The sequence below is a fragment of the Ostrea edulis genome, chromosome 2 (genome assembly GCF_947568905.1).
Source record: "Ostrea edulis chromosome 2, xbOstEdul1.1, whole genome shotgun sequence".
Classification (NCBI taxonomy): domain Eukaryota; kingdom Metazoa; phylum Mollusca; class Bivalvia; order Ostreida; family Ostreidae; genus Ostrea; species Ostrea edulis.
In genome coordinates, this window is record NC_079165.1 from 62499346 (window position 1) to 62517792 (window position 18447).

General features: G+C 36.3%; 3 protein-coding genes across 3 annotated transcripts; 1 reads left to right on the plus strand and 2 right to left on the minus strand.

The window, feature by feature from the left end:
- On the minus strand, positions 1 to 5091 carry LOC125678175 (L-proline trans-4-hydroxylase-like). Its single transcript, XM_048916417.2, has 9 exons — positions 4992 to 5091; positions 4839 to 4905; positions 4674 to 4755; positions 3318 to 3428; positions 3072 to 3166; positions 1712 to 1802; positions 1039 to 1168; positions 489 to 640; positions 1 to 251 (listed from the first exon to the last, which is right to left on the minus strand). Exons 1-9 carry the CDS (start codon positions 4996 to 4998, stop codon positions 147 to 149), a joined length of 840 nt encoding a protein of 279 aa, XP_048772374.2. The 5' UTR covers positions 4999 to 5091; the 3' UTR covers positions 1 to 146.
- Positions 5092 to 11219: 6128 nt separating this feature from the next.
- On the plus strand, positions 11220 to 12815 carry LOC125678170 (uncharacterized). The gene is made up of 3 exons (XM_048916409.2): positions 11220 to 11383; positions 11466 to 11926; positions 12043 to 12815. Exons 2-3 carry the CDS (start codon positions 11466 to 11468, stop codon positions 12710 to 12712), a joined length of 1131 nt encoding a protein of 376 aa, XP_048772366.1. The 5' UTR covers positions 11220 to 11383; the 3' UTR covers positions 12713 to 12815.
- LOC125678176 (L-proline trans-4-hydroxylase-like) lies at positions 12756 to 16628 on the minus strand. Its single transcript, XM_056154749.1, has 9 exons — positions 16003 to 16628; positions 14701 to 14782; positions 14299 to 14377; positions 14090 to 14200; positions 13909 to 14000; positions 13725 to 13815; positions 13344 to 13473; positions 13071 to 13222; positions 12756 to 12981 (listed from the first exon to the last, which is right to left on the minus strand). The coding sequence occupies exons 1-9, from the start codon at positions 16013 to 16015 to the stop codon at positions 12898 to 12900; spliced, it is 834 nt and encodes a 277-aa protein (XP_056010724.1). The 5' UTR covers positions 16016 to 16628; the 3' UTR covers positions 12756 to 12897.
- Positions 16629 to 18447: the final 1819 nt, after the last annotated feature.

The following is an 18447-nucleotide window of genomic DNA, read 5'->3' on the forward strand; positions in this document are numbered from 1 at the left end:
TTTCTGCTTGACTGATTTGTAATTTATTTCCATACATATTCAGAAGTTACAGACTGAATGTAAACACAAAACTGAATTATAAAATAAGGATGCTGTGGTTTAATGTTGTTTATATACATGTAATCGACTCATACATTGTACTATGATTATTTTCTCTCCACCCTGTTTGTGGTTTCATCGTTTGTCCCCATGAATGATTTTCCGGTAAAATCTGTGTAATTTTCACACTCTTTTATTGCTGAATTGGGCACCTGAGAGAATAGATGGAAAAAACAAACTAAAAAAGGGAGAATTGACGTCTTCATCTCTTGTATATTTTTCATTTGTATTTTATTTTTCACGTTATTGGAGGATAGAATCAGAAAAGAAATGTTGTTTTAAATGGTAAATAGCAAAGCAGTTTTGGAACTATGTGTTCATCCTCTCTTTGATTATGTAATATATCATTCTAATTTTTATGTCTAGCTAAGGTGAAAGATTCCACATACCTTTTTCAAAGGAGTATACAAAGGGTGATGATGAACTTTGACCGGATTGTTATGACGTGTATTGTAGCACATGAGGTACGCCCAGCGCCGCCTGTCGGAGTCGTTTGGTCCACTGCAGTGAAGGAGGTTACAGCTGAACAGCAACGCGTCCCCTGGTGCATAGAAGAGTCATGTTCTGAACAATGTACGCTAAAATTCTATCCTATTCGTAATGCATGCATTGTGTTGATTTCACTAAAGATGATATACCTCCATGTCATGATTGTATTATATAAAGTTTGAAATACTGTGGTTTCATAGATCTTCGTTTTGTTAACATAAACCTTGGTACACAAAATTCAAGGACAAGCTACATGCTGTTATTTCCCCTTAATCTAACATCCATATCACATGTACATGTAATATTGATTACTAGATTTTGCGGTATTCCTTTAACTAAATAAACTAAACATTTCTGTTCAATGAAAAATGATGGTAGAGTTATTGAAAATATTCCATACTCTTAAATCCCAGATCATGAATAGTTACTCAGACTGTTAATTTGTGTTACCTGGATCTAATTCCACATACACTACATCCAGTTTCTTTTTCAGTTCTCTCACTCTATCAATGTCTGCTCCAGTTTGACCAGCAACCATACTGTGGTCAATACGACCGCATTTATGAGATCCCCTCAGAACCTTTTTGTGCAGAAACAATTGCTTTGTTAATTATAGTAAGGTTTCACAATTAAGATGGCATTCGTCTTTGCATGTCATTCTTAGTTTACATAAAATTTTAAAATGTACACACATGATTAAATGGACAAATTATTCATTCAAAAGACATGTATAAAAAAAATATCCAAAGTGAACCTTCGTAATAGTTTGTTCTTCTACTACTACTGACACCCGTAGGTATCCGGGATAGAATAGGTCCTCAGTACCCCTTGCTTATCGCAAGAGGCGATTAAATGGGGCGGTCCTTCGGATGAGACCGCAAAAGCAGAGGCCTCGTGTAACAGCATGTGTGGCACGATAAAGATCTCTCCCTGCTCAAAGGTCGTAAGCACCGGACATAGGCCTAAATTTTGCAGCCCTTCACCTACAATGGTGACGTCTCCATGTGAGTGAAATATTCTCGAGTAGGACCTTAAACAGGATACAACCAACTACTACTGAATTTCAATTAAATTTTACAGGTTGTTTTTCTTTCACCCAATACGTAGGCTTATGATTTCTAACCTTCAAACATCCGTTTGTTTTGTCACACTTATCTAGAGCCAGAAACACGGTCAGCATTTCGGGGAAAAGACATCCATTCTGGTACCAGTATCTAGGGAATGAACATACATATATAGGGTGATTTTATTTGAATCTCGACATAGGAAATTGTAATCTCGGCTGAGATTCGGCTTGGCTGAATACTTGGACTGACGCCTTCACCGAATCTCGGAGCAGTCCTTCATAATTCATGTCTGAAAATTTACGATCAGCTTCACCCGGTTCTAGCAATTAATGTGCACTTATATGACACTGCTGTTCTCTTCAGATAAGTTAGTTAACTATTAAACCAAATTTGTATCACTATTAATGCAGCGTTACTTTCCGTCTAGGTATGTAAATTCCATAAACTAAACTATCACTAAATTTCCCTTTCAAATGAAGACTTCAATGGCGCAATATTTTATCTCCCAAAATCGAAGAGTTCCTATAGCTTTTTAAATTAGCGATATACAAGTAGGTATGTGGAGATACAATGTATTAGTAACTAGATAAAACAGACTATAGGAACTCTTCAATTTCAGGAGATAAAATATTGAGCCATGGAAGTCTTAATTTGAACGGAAAATTTAGTGGCTATTTTCATTTTGGGATTCTCATACCTAGACGGTAAGCAATGCAAAATTAATAGTGATAGAGAGTTAGTTTAACAGTCAAATCACTTATATGAAGCGAGTAGCAGTGTCGCTTAAGTGCACTTTAATTGCTAGAACCGGCCGAATCTGAAAGTAAATTTCCAGACATGAATTATGAATTAAGGACGAAGGTGTCAGTCCAAATATTCAGCTGAGCCGAATTTCAACCGAGATTAAGGAAATTGATGAAAAAGCCCATTCAATGAAAAACGTTCATGAGACTTGGCCTGGAGGTTTTACTTTTATCGTACAGTTACCAGTGGTGTAGCTACATTGTAGCACTGTAAGCACGTGCTTACAAATATTTTCGTTAAAATTTTATTACATATTACGAAAAATGTCCCCAGACCCCCTACTTACAAATATTTCAAACCTAGCTGCGCCACTGCTGAGTCATACTCAAACTCAACCATGTTTGTTTTGATTACAACTCTGGGCAAGATTCGAAACATACTCGAATGTACTCCACTGGAGTGTGAGAAAGATTTTATAAAAGTTTTATAGCCTTTACTTTTGAGTATAAGTATTTTTAAGAGCACGGAGTTTGAGTATGAAAACGTATTCAAAAACGTTGTATAACCTCCAGGCCAAAACTCAACAAAACATGTCTATCAACGACGTCCACCCTGAAAACCTACAAAAAAATTTGACAGTTAATATCGAAGTATGTCGTTATTAACACATACCCGTAATCTTGGTGCCATAGAAATGTACCGCCCGTATTAGGATTTTTCTGCACTAACTTTCCATGGTAATGATAAACTTCATGACCACCAAGCAACTGTTGGAAAATTACATCCAAGATATATTTAGAATTTTGAGTTAGTTTATATGCAATGATATAACAAAGCTTGTACCATAACAGGATGCATTCCAAAGACATAATCAGTTTTCATACTTTGATTTAACATCGAGTAATTTCGACTTCATACCCTCTCAGCAGCAGTAACAACTTTTTCCGATCTAGCAGCCATCCCAGTAACGTCATTTCCGGGATCGTTCCATACCGTAAGATCTACATTCCTCCCCAAACTGTCTTCTAGCTATCAATAATAGCAAGTTAAGTGAATGAAGACATTGATGTTTCTTTATTTCATAACATTTTAAAGAATTTATTAGCTTGAATTCAAATGAGATTCTGAATTGTGTGTAATGAATATTGATAGTTATTCAGCAGGCAGCTGCAACTTCCTTCCTTGGTGCTGCATCAGTCGAAAATGACCAAATCCAGAGAGCCGCAATGGACCAAAACAAAAACGTCCCCTGCACAGACGTACTGATGCAGAGGACGAATTCAGAAAAATAGACCAAGTCTTGTGCCGAAATGCAGTACTGAATATCGTGATATATCCCCGCCGGAAGACTGCACGGTTAGAAACCCGAGGGTGGTTATATGTCCCGACATTAATAAGCTTTTCATCATTCAAAAGTGTTTAGTGTTTACGTCCATCATCATTCATAAACAGATGAGTTCCGCGTTTATTATTTGTAAATCCCCGGACCCCAAATACTCTCTATAAATCTATAGAAAAATATAATTTGTTTTTGTTAAATTAAATGTCTCCCCAACATTGAAAGTGCTCTAAATTACACCCTTCCTCCCCTTAATGTACTGCATGGTATGGAGGAGAAAGCATGAACAGGAACATAGACAATATGAACTGCACTTTGTGCATTGAGGAAAAAGATGGAGAAAAGATTCAAATCGTTGTGACCAATGTCATTTGTACAGTGTATATGATACAAAAATAATGACGATTATGCTGAAGTACCAATAGGAAAATGAACATACCTTTGTACATAAAAAGCTATAAAACAGTCCGTAAATTGTAGCTAAATATTACATCCCTGGGTCAGAACAATGTGAACATCATTAAATGCTAATGAAGTATTGTACTCATTTCAAGGGTATCTGATAAGCCATATAGGAGGGAAAGTGTTTACAAGCTATTTTACACCCCACCCCTCTTTAAATACACTACAACATTAAGGATAATAATTGGATCCTCCTGTCCCGACAATATACAAATTTGCACATGGCAATGAAGCTTTGTACAAAGTTTCAAGTCTATCAGAGAAGCCATACAGGAGAAGCGCTCTCAAGAGTGTGTGACAGACAGACAGACGGACGGACAGAACATACAAAACAGCATATCTTGCCCTGGAAGAGGGGAGACATAATAATATTAAATAAAAATGTCTAATAAATTGTGGTAGAATGCAGTTACATGTCAACATATATAAAATGATTTACCTGAGAATGATTCAAGGACAGAAATACAAATTACCGTAATCCTATTATTAACCATTTCCTCTGTGTCTTCGAAACATTTCTTTAACTTTCGTACTTCCTCGGCATCAAATAAATTTCTGTTGAAGCAAATAAAAAAGAGGATTAGAGTGTGTTTTATCTGTCCTTTCAATGATTAATCAGTTTGAACAATCAGACTTACCGAATAATAATATAACCATTTTCCTCATACTTCTTTAGTTGTTGATCGCTTATATCATAGTTGGTACCTTAAATTAAAAAAAGATAATTACGTATATTCCTAAACCAAATTTTGCTCTTTGTCTGCAGAATTTCAGATTTAAAAATGACTTACCCGACATTCTTAATTCACCTGTGCTGACATGTGGCTCTCCTTGATAAGATAATGCTGTGCATGTTTACATATTCAAGGACAAGCATAAGTTACATATCGCTCATATCTTAACAACATTGTGACCTTTAACCTTATACGCATGTGTATAAAGAGTATGCATAATGATGTGTTTCCATGCAACTAAAATAATTAAAATGCATATCTTACAGTAATAAAATTCTTGTGTATTTCTTGAGATAGTCGCCCAACGAACGTTTTCCAGAAATAGTTCATTTGCAATAATAAATTTCATCAGCATCATTCATTTTATTTTCAGTTATGTGTTTACAAAATTTCTATTACCTACATTAATTTAGGGAAGGGAATATGACACAAATGTTGATACCACAAATTGGCATGTGGTAATTATTGCATAAATGCATATGAAAAAGCCATATATCAGTTAGCAATATACCTGAATTTTCTGGTGTCACTTACATAGTAATACAACTTCATAATGATCTTTTACAAAGAGGGTGTTGCATCGAAGGGGGCATTTTCCCAAATCGGAGCTCCGTGCCAGCACTTGTGACGTAGAACTGACCTTCATTCATATTTATACTCTTATTGCGTATTTGCCATTTAAATACCTGTAGGATTCCCCAATACTAAGGGCAAGCCTAATACATTTTAGTGTCAATACAATATACATGTAATCTAAACATAATTTTTGAAAATTAAAGTGTCTTTTTTTCTGAGTATCAAATACAATATATACGGTTACATGTTAAGAGTGTATCAAATATTTGATATTCTGTACTACTACAGTCTAAAAGCTCTTATACTCGTATGTATTATTTTCTACAACCAACAGTTGGCAAGGCTGTACATAACTCTGACCACAAAACAAAATATGGGAAGTTTATTACGCATTAATAAAGTTCAACAAAATTCTAAATACATGCACCTGAAAACATTGATTCATCAATATAGGAATTTTGAACCACACAGTAGACCATATAATTCTAAGGAAAATTAACGTACATGTGAAGTTGAAAATAATATCAGTGAAGTCGTTTGGATTTTTTTTAATTTACCCCCCCCCCCCCCCCCCCCCCCAAAATAACGCCTTTGTGAAACAAAATTCCAAAGCGACAGTTTTTTAGTGGAAAACTTGAAGAACATTTTCATGCTTGTTCCACGAAGACATTTTCCTGAAATTCGGGGACACCCCTCCATTTTAACACTAAAAATCATATAAATCGCTTATTGCTTGATTTAAACTCGAATTATTTTGGCTAATTGTCAATACACGTCTTTTAAACTTATTTTCAAAAATGTTTGAATCAAGACATCGGTTCCAATTGGTTTTATCATATATTTGAATAACTTAATTCTATCGATCTTTCATGCAATGCCTTTAGGGAAATTAAGATGAGACACCCAACACCTTCTTTAAGATTTTATTTGATCTAGATAGATGACATGTCAAAAATACAGGTATCATTATTATGCATAATAGCAACCTTGCTTTAAATCTAAACCCAGTAAATGCGCTGTTTCTTTATTATATCAATCTCATAAATCGAAAGAATACAAAATTAAAAGTAAGGCAAACAAGGACACCTAGACACACTAGAGATCGGGTACCTACGAGGAGTAAGCATCCCCTGTTGACGGATCGCACCCGCCGTGACATCGTGATGAGGTAAACGAAATAATCCGTATGTAAAGAACAGCCTAACAATCGGTGTGAAACACGTCAGACAGCATTCGACTTCTTGACAGGTTGTAATTGCAAATGAGATTATAACAACCATAGAATGTGCGAAATGCTGACTTAAAACGAAACTTGAAATCTTTGTAACATAAACTTATTTATCAGTAGCCTGTCCCGATTTAAAATTGATCAGATGCAGAACATGCTTTCGCAGATTGAATCAGTTTAGAGATATAAACACTATATGCAGATGATAATGGAATATTACTATATATAGATATGGGAAGTTGACGATGAACACCCTGAAGTCATCCAGTTTGTACTCGAAACCAGCCTCGCTTATGATCATGCCGAGTCATAGCCGTGATGGCAGTTGCCAGGAAACAACAGGTTAACATAAAGTGAATAGGCTTATAACTCTGTCTACATTTTTTCGCTTCTCTTTTATAAGTTGATGAAATTCTTGTTTGTTTACAAAATAAACTCTGTATAAATACGTTTGTTTCTGTTATGATGTCATTGAAGTGGCGGATCCAGGGTTTACGAAAGGGTATGTGTGAAAGTTAAGTATTAGCCAAAATACTCAGTCATTTTGGGTGCCAATCTGGAATTTTACTCACACTATTTCTATTATTTAAATTTGTGGCGAAAGGGGGGTGGGTCTAAATACCCTACTGCATTGCATAAGCAAGAAGCCAGGTGAAAGTACAGGAACTGACTTTTTGAAGCAGTGATTGTATTCATACGCAAGAACAAACTGATCACGTGACCAAATTCATGTTACACGAAATTGAACATCGATTTCATTAGTACTGTCATATAAGGAAGTGCATTGGCAAATGTAAATATTAATTTTTAAAGGCGTGCACATACATACACCGTGGATACAACATTTTTCATAAATTGAATGAGATCGTGTTTTATTATCGTCCCTTCTTTTATGACATGCGAATCGCTTTTTAATGTATGACTTCTATGGAGCGCCAAATTAACATAAACTCAAATAATTGAAGATATCTTCAATTATTTGAAGATATCATCAATTCATTTGATGCGCACAACAATTGAATTAAAGATATCTTCAAATAATTAATGATATCTTCAATTCTGAATTATTGCGCGCATTGAATGAATTGATGATAGCTTCAGCTAAATTGATGCGCGCTTTAATTGAATTAATGATCTCTTCAAATGACTTAATGATATCAACAATTGAATTGATGCTCGCTAAAATTCAATTGAAGAGAGCAATAATTGATATAATGCGCGCATTTGATGAGAGCAATAATTGAATTGATGTGCGCATTAATTCATTTGATGAGAGCAATATTTGATTTAATGCGCGCATTAGTTCAATTAAAGAGAGCAATAATTGAATTGATGATATCTTCAAATAATTGAAGATATCTTCAATTATTTGAGTTTATGTTAATTTGGCGCTCCATAGACTTTCGATCCTTTTCTAGAAAACAGCACCTAAGTTACATGCCGTGCGCGATGTTGACTATCGCATAACAATATGACGTAATACATTGCTTCCTACTAAGGAAAACCAATGATATATGAAAAAACATCCCCAGCACATAATATCATTTGATACGAAATGTCTTTCTTATTTTTGATGGTTTTATATTTACAAGGCACAATATGTTTTGTACGACTTTCGAAACCAAAAGTTGCGGCTTCGGGAAACATTTTGGACCTGAGGTCCAACAAAACACATGATGCCCCCTACCTCCGTAAATAAATGTATAATATGTTGTTCCGCCTAATCCTATGAAAGAACTGCCGACAAAATTCCATGAATTGTCCTTTAGGTACTTGTGTTCGACAGATTTAGTCTAAATTTAAGATACCCGCTGTCCGTGTGACGTCATTATATACGTAACGTACTCATGAGGCAGTCAGGCACCTTCGTAGCTCTCTGAAAAAATACTGGAACAAATCAGAGATTTGATCTGAATTTGTATAAGTAATAAATGTATGATATGTTTGGACCAATAAGATAGGTATTGAACTCGTACCTAGACAGTTATAGCAACCTTTGTGGTTGTGCTCAAAAACTCTTTGGACTGCTAAAATGCTATTATTTTACAGAGTAACGTTTATCATACTTTAAATCATAGGTGTAAATCATTCATTTATTTGTGAGATTGTATGTATCTATTGTAAGCTACAGTGCTACAGGTTCAATTTATCGGAATTGGGACATTCCTCCTCAAAATGGGGGAGAGTGTAGTGTTTTGAGGGTGGATATTTTGGAATTTCCGGTCCGGCTCCGAGTGCTCTGAGACTGCACGTGCAATTTTATCTCTCTCTTTTACCCGCGAACTCTAGGCGAACGGACGTGTCTGGAAATACACAGCATTGTAGTCGTTGTATTTGTTGGGTATTTGTAAGTTGTTCTGGTTATTTGTTTTATGTATTTATAAGTGTTTTCTGTTGTTTTCGTGCATAGGAAATCCCTTTACTATAATCAGATCTATCAACAGTTGCAATATTATACAGTTATTGATATTTTCTCGGTTAATACAATGCTTCACAGCTTCATGAGAAGTACAACATTTACCTCGTCCCTCGTTCTCGGTGAATATATTGTACTTCTCAGGGAGCAAAAGCATCGTACACGATACTAGTTCATATACAGGGGCTAAGCCCGTTTTGGGCCCGAGCTCTGTGATACCATAAACATAGAGTTTGGGCCCAAAACGGGCTTAGCCCCTTTGAGTTCATATAATATGATCATGAACTATAGAGTTGCTAATTGTTTTATTATATGATTGAATAACGAAAAAATGAAGATAACAAGCAATGATCATCCTCATAGAGAATATAAAATGACGGGTAAGGCAAACTCCTGCGGCCGATAAATAAAAACCAGTCTAATTCCCAATGATTTTGGCCTGACGTTGGAGAAATCAAAATGAAAGAACTGTCACAAATATGTATAGTATATGAACCAAAGTTGCTACTGATTTATTGTGGATTGCATTACTGCAAGGCAGACATATTTAATTAATTTCACAGAGAACGAAACCACGCGACGAGCTCGCTCCAATTATTACGCAATTGAGTCACGTGATTAGCTCTTCATCAGCTAGTCTGTATCATCCCGACGTTTGTGTATACACCGACTCCCCACTAGTCCTGGATCCAGACTACAGGAGGAGTTAAATTCACAAATATCTAAAATTCTTGAAAAAGATAATAAAAAACTGAAATATGTTCTTTTGTCCATATCGGAAAGGGTGGGGGTCCTCCATCACTACCATCAGTTCAAGCTTACATGTTTATCATTAAATACATTGTACTATTATCAAAATGTTGGAGGGGGCGTCAACCAATCTCTCTCTCTCTCTCTCTCTCTCTCTCTCTCTATATATATATATATATATATATATATATATCATTTTGCATACACATGTAAAAAATGTAAAACCCCAATGACCTACAGATGTACCATATTTTCGTCGGGCCATTACGGGTTCCTAAAGGTGGAGTTCGAGTGTTAACTATGGTCTAGTGCGGAAGTTTAGTTAACGCATGTCTATTGTCTAGTCAACTAGTGCACGCGAACGAAGTTTAGTTTAGTTCAGAAATAAGAACATGGCTGTCTGCAACAAATCAGTTGTGGAATTGTCAATTTTGCAAAGCAATTTTCGATAATGGCGTTGAAGAATCACAGATGTACCAGAATACATCTACTAGCTACAGCTTGTTTCTCGATAACCATATTTTTCGGGATCGAAAATTTTCTCAAAATTATGAATCATTTAATTTAGAATAGTTTTTTTAAATTGCATTTATTAAGCTCGCTTTCCAAGTGGAGAACGACTGACTTCGATATCAATTGTTGCAATATACCATGCCTTGGGCAAGCGTATTTAATGTAAAACATGGGCCTAAATGAGTAAAATCGACTAAAATAACTGAAAACATGCACCTCTTCGTGATTTCTGTCGTATATTCCTCGAAATTTAATCTCTGCTAAGGTGCCCAAACCAATTTTCACACTTTGTCCGCCATCTTTGAACTAGACCGCTTGTACGTGATAGAATAGTTAGTAATTTTCGACTAGACTGGTTCACTTCCGGCAAACTAAAGCACGTTCGGGTGAACTATAGTTTTACTTTTGTGACTATAGTTTGCAATCGAACTCCACCACAATATGCTTGAATTGGCTAGTGATTGAAATACTGCTAGGGTATTATTAGTACTACATTTGTATATGATATGGGTATCTCTAGTTTCTTGTCAGCTTTCGGGTATCATGCACATCTTTATTATAGAAAATATGTAATGGGGGAAAAACCGTCAAGAGAGTATACCTATGCAGAACGCCTGTCTGGTTTTCATGACTTAGGTATTATGTTTGTGCATAAATGAAGCAACTCGTACTGATCAGCGTTTAGCAAGAAACTTGTTATGAAACAATGCACACGTGCTCGTTGAACTGTATGTACACGAGAGCTGTCGTGGAATATATTTCAAGATTCACTGATAAGTAAGATTATCATAAAATCCCATGCAATGTAAATAAAACTGTTTAGCACGAAAGGTATCATGAAGCGCTATGTGCAAAACAAACAATGCTCGAGATATAGGGTCATCTTCAGGGAAACCGAAATATCCAAGTCGTTGACATGAATTTAAAAGTCCAGCAGTGTGAAACGGAATAAGCAGGCTGAATAAGGTTGGTATAAGTGTGGATTTTTACGCACGTTTTGTGTACTTTTAAAAACCTTTTGTGACAAATAGCTCTTAAAATATTGTAGATGTCCGAACGAGTTCTTAAAATAGGCTTTGTTGGAGCTGGTGCCATCAACTTTGGTCGAGCACATTTACCATGGGACCACGCCTCGCGTCTGGAACAGCTTGGCGGCGTAGACGTCATTGGCATCGTAGACTTGGACGAGAAATTAGCATCAAGTATCCTTGAAAAACGCCAAGCTTCAAAGTATGGTCATTACTACAAGAATTGCAAAATCTTTAAGAATTATAGAAGCCTCATTGAATTGCGACCAGATGCCGTGTTAATAGGAATACCTCCAGCATATAGAGGGTCCTTCGCAGAAGAAAAAGACCTCGAGCTTCAGTTTGCACGTGCTGGAATACACGTGTTTGTTGAGAAACCACTGTCAGTATTGCCACCGGAAGAGTTTATGACCTACGCCAAAGCTGTAACAGATACGGCCAAGGAAAAGAACGTGATAGTATCTGTTGGGTATATGTTCAGGTACAGTAGCGTCTTATATTTTCAATCAACAAATACAGTTATGATATTAACTATTTATAAATTTACTTGTAACCATGTCTTATTTACAAATTGGCTATACAAATTATCTATTCCAGATACCATGCTGGTATATTGAAAATGAAGGAGCTGATTAAAAAACATGGAGGAAAGGTGATGGCGTTCAATGCAAGATATTACTTCGCCTACACCAAGGCCGTCAACAAATATTGGTTCAACGAGGACCTTAGCGGTGGGCCAATCGTAGAACAGGCCACCCACTTCTGCGATTTGGCGCGGTTTATCGTCAGCGATGTAGATGTCCCATCAATTCATACCCTTCTGCTCAAAGACTCAGATCCGGGTGGCGCAGGTCATTTGGCTTACATACCTCAACAATATGAGGAGGATATTTCACCTGAGAGAAGAATCCCACGAGTTACCATGAGTCACTGGCGATTTAAGGATGGTGGATTGGGTACCCTGATGCATTCAGTAGCACTTCCAGGAACAAGGTACGAGGCAAATATCGATGTTCAGCTCGACGGGCTCAAACTGTCTCTTATTGAACCTTACCAGAAAGACTGCATCCTAAGGGTACGAAGCATAAATAACGAGGAAGCGAATAAGGACCAAGATTTCACTTTTCCTACAGATGATTCATACCTGACTGAATTAAAGACTTTTCTAACGGCTGTTCGCACTAATGATCCGTCAATCATCGAGAGCTCCTATAGTGACGCAGCACTTACTTACCAGATGACGTGGGTCATTCGACGAGCCAAATGAATGCACTGTACTTAGTGTTTTCAATGGTATAGTAAAACAAATAGAAGATTCATTTATATTATATTAACTGGATTTTTATCAAATAAATATGACATCATCGTGATTTCATTTTCTTATTGAAATAGGACACGCTAGATAATGGAGTACGAACTAAATTTAGTCAGTGACGGTGTTGGTTAGTTTATTCACACTTGAGGTTGTTTCAGCCAGAAATCTTTCCCAGAGAAGTCATCATAGTTTTCACAATTTACAATGGCAGAATTCCCAACCTGTAAAATAGGATGAATGAAAACAGAAAGCAAAGATGAATTGATATAAAAAATTAATACATGCATTGCATCCGGTCCTTTAGACTTACGATATAGAGAGGTGTATATCCTGGGTGCTTTTCGTGCGGACCTGGGTTGTTAGAAGCTCTGTTATAAGCTATAACGAGGGCCCTTCTCTGGTTTTTACTTGTATTGTCACTACTGGTATGAAGCACGTTGCAATGGAAAAACAACGCATCACCTAGAAACCAAGCACTAAATGCAATATTTATATATTAAAAAACTAGCTGTATAGTGACAGGAATGTTAGACATCCTACAGACAACTGAAGAAGTTATAGCGATATACAGATGAACACTTACCTGCCTTCAGCTCCACGTGGATAAGGTCGCAGACTTTCTCAATTTCTTGAACTCGTTCGATGTCGGCGCCTGTTTGATCAGCAACAAGCACGTGATCAATACGTCCACATTTGTGTGACCCTTTCAGAACCTTTCATTTTGAAAAAAATAAATCAGACGACATAAACGATAGACAGAATACAAATTAACATCATCGGAAATGCCCATGTGATGGGAACGTGGTGTAAGAACCGTGGGTATCCATGTAGGCCATCGTTGCAAACCACCCCTATTGTCTCTGTGCTCACTACTTTAAAGATGGATGGGAACTCCCGGATTCAGTAAGTGTGTCTAGCGACGATGCATTTAGGCCTAAATGAATAAACGTGTTCAACCATTTACCTGCAAACAGCCGTTCTCCTTCTTGCAGTCATCCAATGCTACAAAGACAGTCATCATATCCGGAAACAGACAGCCATAATTATACCAATACCTGAAGAGGAAACTTACTCGAGTGCATCATATAGCACAGACACACGTTAAGATGTTGTAGGTCCACTCAAACGTACAATCTGAAGAAACCTACCCGTAATCCTGATGCCATTCAAATGTGCCCCCTATGTAGGGCTCTTTGTTGATTAACTTGGTGTGGTAATGGTAAATTTCTCCACCCAATAACTAAATAGAGTAATAAAAATTTAACGTCAGAATATACAAAAGACAGTAGAGGGGGGGGGGGGGGGTCAATATTTTAGGTTTTATGTCACCTCCTGACAGGTCTTTGCAACTTTCTCAGATCGTGCAACAATCCCCGTGACGTCATTTCCTGGGTGCTGCCATAAAACTAATTTTGGTTCTTTACCTTTCTTGTCAGGTCTCTGCAAAGTGTATATATTAATTTGTACACTATACATACGTCTATGATTAAATCAATTACAGATTGCAGTTTTACTGTACAATGATTAATTAAACTTACGCCATACTGGTGTTTTAGAAGTTCTGGATTTTCGCTGGCCTTCTTCACATTTTGCAGCTCTGAATCGGATAGTAAACCTCTGAGAATTTAAACCACTTCGTATCACTTAGCAGTAAAATGAGAACTTTCTCTAAAATCAATCATTTAGCAGTAAAATGAGAACTTTCTCTAGAATCAATCACTTAGCAGTAAAATGAGAGCTTTCTCTAAAATCAATCACTTAGCAGTAAAATGAGAACTTTCTCTAAAATCAATGGTCGTTTATTTTCCAAATCATCAAATTATATCCATTTCAAATATTTTCGAGTCGTGTACTGATGTGATCTTTAAAAAAAAAAAAACTTGTTAGATTTTTGTATTTTCATACCTTCCCAGTAACTGTCACCTCAAAAAGTAGCATACCTAACAACTATGCATCCATCATCTGAGAAACGTTTCTTAGCTTCATCCGTCACAGTAAATGAATTGTCTTCTATGTCGAATTCTGTAAATTGCTAAATACTATGCATTTGTTTCATTTCCCACTTAAGGCCACACGCTAATATTCTCAATATGTAATTTTTCGTGATCTTTGAAGTACAATTCACTTGCATCCTATATTGTTTGCAGGTACGGGCCTGTTCCCCTTTGACCATGAGATCAGTAGCATGCAGTGAATGAGAAGAATGTAAGCTTGAAAGTTATGAATTGAATCCATCTAGCCGAAGGATGAGCGTTGCCCCAAGGTTTAGGAATTTGATGATTTGAAAAATATGTGTGTATATAATTTTTAAAGAAAGTGTCTACAAAAAAACTTGGAATATAATGCCAGGTTTGTTTTAGAGTCAGCATATTTTGATAGTTCCTGGTTGTGGCGAGAAAAAAATATAAAATCAGCTCTTGCAATGTATTCACAAAAGGTTGTGTATATGGACGTTACTGAGTCGTTGGATCGATCAAGGATCGAACACCGGACCCTTGCATCATTAATTCGATGATCTAACCACTGAACTAACCAGTGATATAGGAAGTATGGTAATATTACTACAATATAAATTGTACACTTATTTCGAAAATCATACAAGAACTCTTCAAAAGACATATATATATAACAGACACGTATCATCGTTTTTTCTTAGGGGAGGGACAGTCAGAAGAAAAATTGGAAGTTAGGGTCTCAAAATCTTGAAACCAGCATACACACACACACAAACAAACAAACGATCTTTAAAATCCTTATTCGTGCGGTGCGTGTTTGGGGCGGGGGATTGTAGTCTTCTACTGTGACTGAGTGTATGTGGGGGTGGGTGGTCTTTTACTATTAATGTTCATACTTCGCGAAATAATTTTTATTCTTAACTTTCAAGCTTACATTGTTCTCATTCACTACTACTTAAAAATAGTGTGGGGGATGTCACCCAAATATATCTTATTTGCATTGCATAATAACAAATAATGACCATCGTCAAACAAAGTGACTGATTTTACGAGCGTGTGTGGGGCTCACGGTTAGTGTGACCGGTGAACTGGGGATACTTACTCCTTTGTTGTGTACAAATCTAGAGATCCGTGTTTGTCCCACTATTGTATTCTCTATAGGATTTACGAGATAGATCACTGTTCATTATTTTCACTTTTTCATCAAGTTAAAAAAAAATCATATATTCGAAAAAATGTCAAACATCGTGTACGACCTTAATTCCCTATGTGCATAAAATAAGTTACCTGCGACTCCCATTTTACGGGGCGTGGTCTCGTGATCGCGGTCGGTATCCTCCCTATCTCGACACTTGCTGGGTAATAATGCTTGAATGGCAGTACATCACCCTACTTCTCGACCTATTAGGTTACTGATACTCGATCTACATGAATGTATTCACGACGCGTAGATGTCTGGTGTATGACAATAGATAATTTGTCACTTGTCAACATAAATCCGATTTTCAAGCGCATGACCTACATATTGATTAATTGAGGTTAATGTTACATGTATTAGATAACTCAATAAAGCATATCGATCGAACAACGAAATTTGACGTCAATAATTACATGTATACGCTTTTCTTAGTTAAAGTATCGGATCAGTAATCCATCGCATATAATGAGTCAAATATGCCTCTGTTGAGAATCGAACCCGCGGGACCCCTAGTAAAACAGTCTTGGACAATGCTCTAACCACCGAGCTTTATCGATAAAAGGTTAGCCAGAGCTAATAGAAAATCTTGCGTTACTTTGCTTTATCTAAACGCATTGTATGGGTAACCACTTGAACTTCATGAAATGATTTTTTTTTTAAATTCTACTTTATGCAATATGATCAGTGCAATAAATTAGTTTTGAAATATTAACTTTGGTTATACTGATAGTAATGAGATCCAGTGACGACAAATCAATGGGCAATCCATCAGATCTAATAATCAATACTAGAAACACGGTACTGACGAATTCCAAGTCCAGGTTAATATCGTATTTCTTGAATTCATAACGCCTAATGTCAATTAAAACAAAAAGTGTTTCCTTAAGTTATTCAGTGTATAACTAAAGATTAATGAAAAATTTGAATAATCTTTTAATTCAAAATAAAAAATTATTGTCAAATAATGATGAAAGTGAAGTAGATCAAATTCACATGACTGGTACCTTTTATCACTTGGAGACTTATTTGAATAGTTATCCGCCCTCGCTACAGAATAAGCCATACATCTTACATCATACAACAGATTACATACACAAAATTACCGGACTTTAGAAATATTTACCGGTGGGACCGATGGATTTTGAAAAAAACCCACCTCTGAATAAAATTGCTGTAGTACCGTATTACACCCTGTTCCTCACTGTCTATAGATGACAGTATAGCAACAAAAAATGTTTTAGAAACATAAATGTCCCCTGTATGGCGATAAGAGTGTCTGTACTTATAGTGAAAAACATACCGGTAGGGGCAATAATAATAAGTTCGATATCTCAAGCTATTGCATAGACATTTTCAAATAACCAGTCATTCAAACAATGATCTTTGACCATGTGATCTAAAAATCGACGGGGCTACCTACTCTTTTTGGGGAACCAGTGTACCAAATTTAATGTCTGTAAAGCAAGCATTCTCAAGGTATTGAGCAGAATATATTTTACTATGTCCAGTTTGACCATTGACCTTGTGACTTGAAAAATAATAGGGACTATCTACTTTCCAAGGACAACCACTGTAACAAGTTTGGCAACTGTCAAAGGGTTCTTTAGATATTGAGTGGACAATATCAACGTTTGTTCATTGACCTTTGACCCCAAAATATAGTAATCTACTCCTGATGTAGAACCAGGGAACCAAGTTTGATGTTTGTCAAGCAAAGGGTTCTCTGAATACTGAGCAGATATTGTACTATGTCCCGTTTGACCTTGTCACCTGAAAATCAATAGGGGTCATCTACTATATAGGTGCAACTACTGTACCAAATTTGGTATTACTGTTAAGCAAAGGGTTCTTTTGATATTGTGCAGAAAAGACTTGGTTTACAAACCAACAAACTGACCCTTGACCTTGTGACCTGAAAATCAATAGGGGTCATCTACTCTCTAAAGGCAACCAATGTAACAAGTTTGCTAACTGTGAAGCAAAGGATCCTTTAGGTGTTGAGTGGACAAGACTTGGTCTAAAGATCGACACACATGCAGATCAATAAAATGAAGCATTTTGATATTCACATAATAACACTGACAACAATGGAGGAATTCCAAGTAAAAGCCTTTTTTTTGGGTCATGGACTGATTACCCCAGTACAGACATTTACAAACTGAACATTTTTCCCCAATGCTTTCATTCTCATTACATGTAATTGTCATTTCTATCTACTATGCTTGTGAACTTTAAAATTTTGATTAAGGCTGATCCAGACCATGCAAGAAAGGAGAAGTTCTGAAAACATATAAATGTAAAACTTCATGTCACCATATGATCACCAAAATGGTTGACATCACAATTCAAATCAAACCGATTATGATCCAGAAAGCAACCATGGCCATTTCATGAAAGCACATGAAGATGAAACATCTAGATTTACATTCCAACATTTTGTTGTAAAAAAAAAAGTTTAAAATTGTTGTTCATTGGACAAACACTCCCAATGATAACACAATGTCACAGAAAATGATATTGTTTACGTTACAATG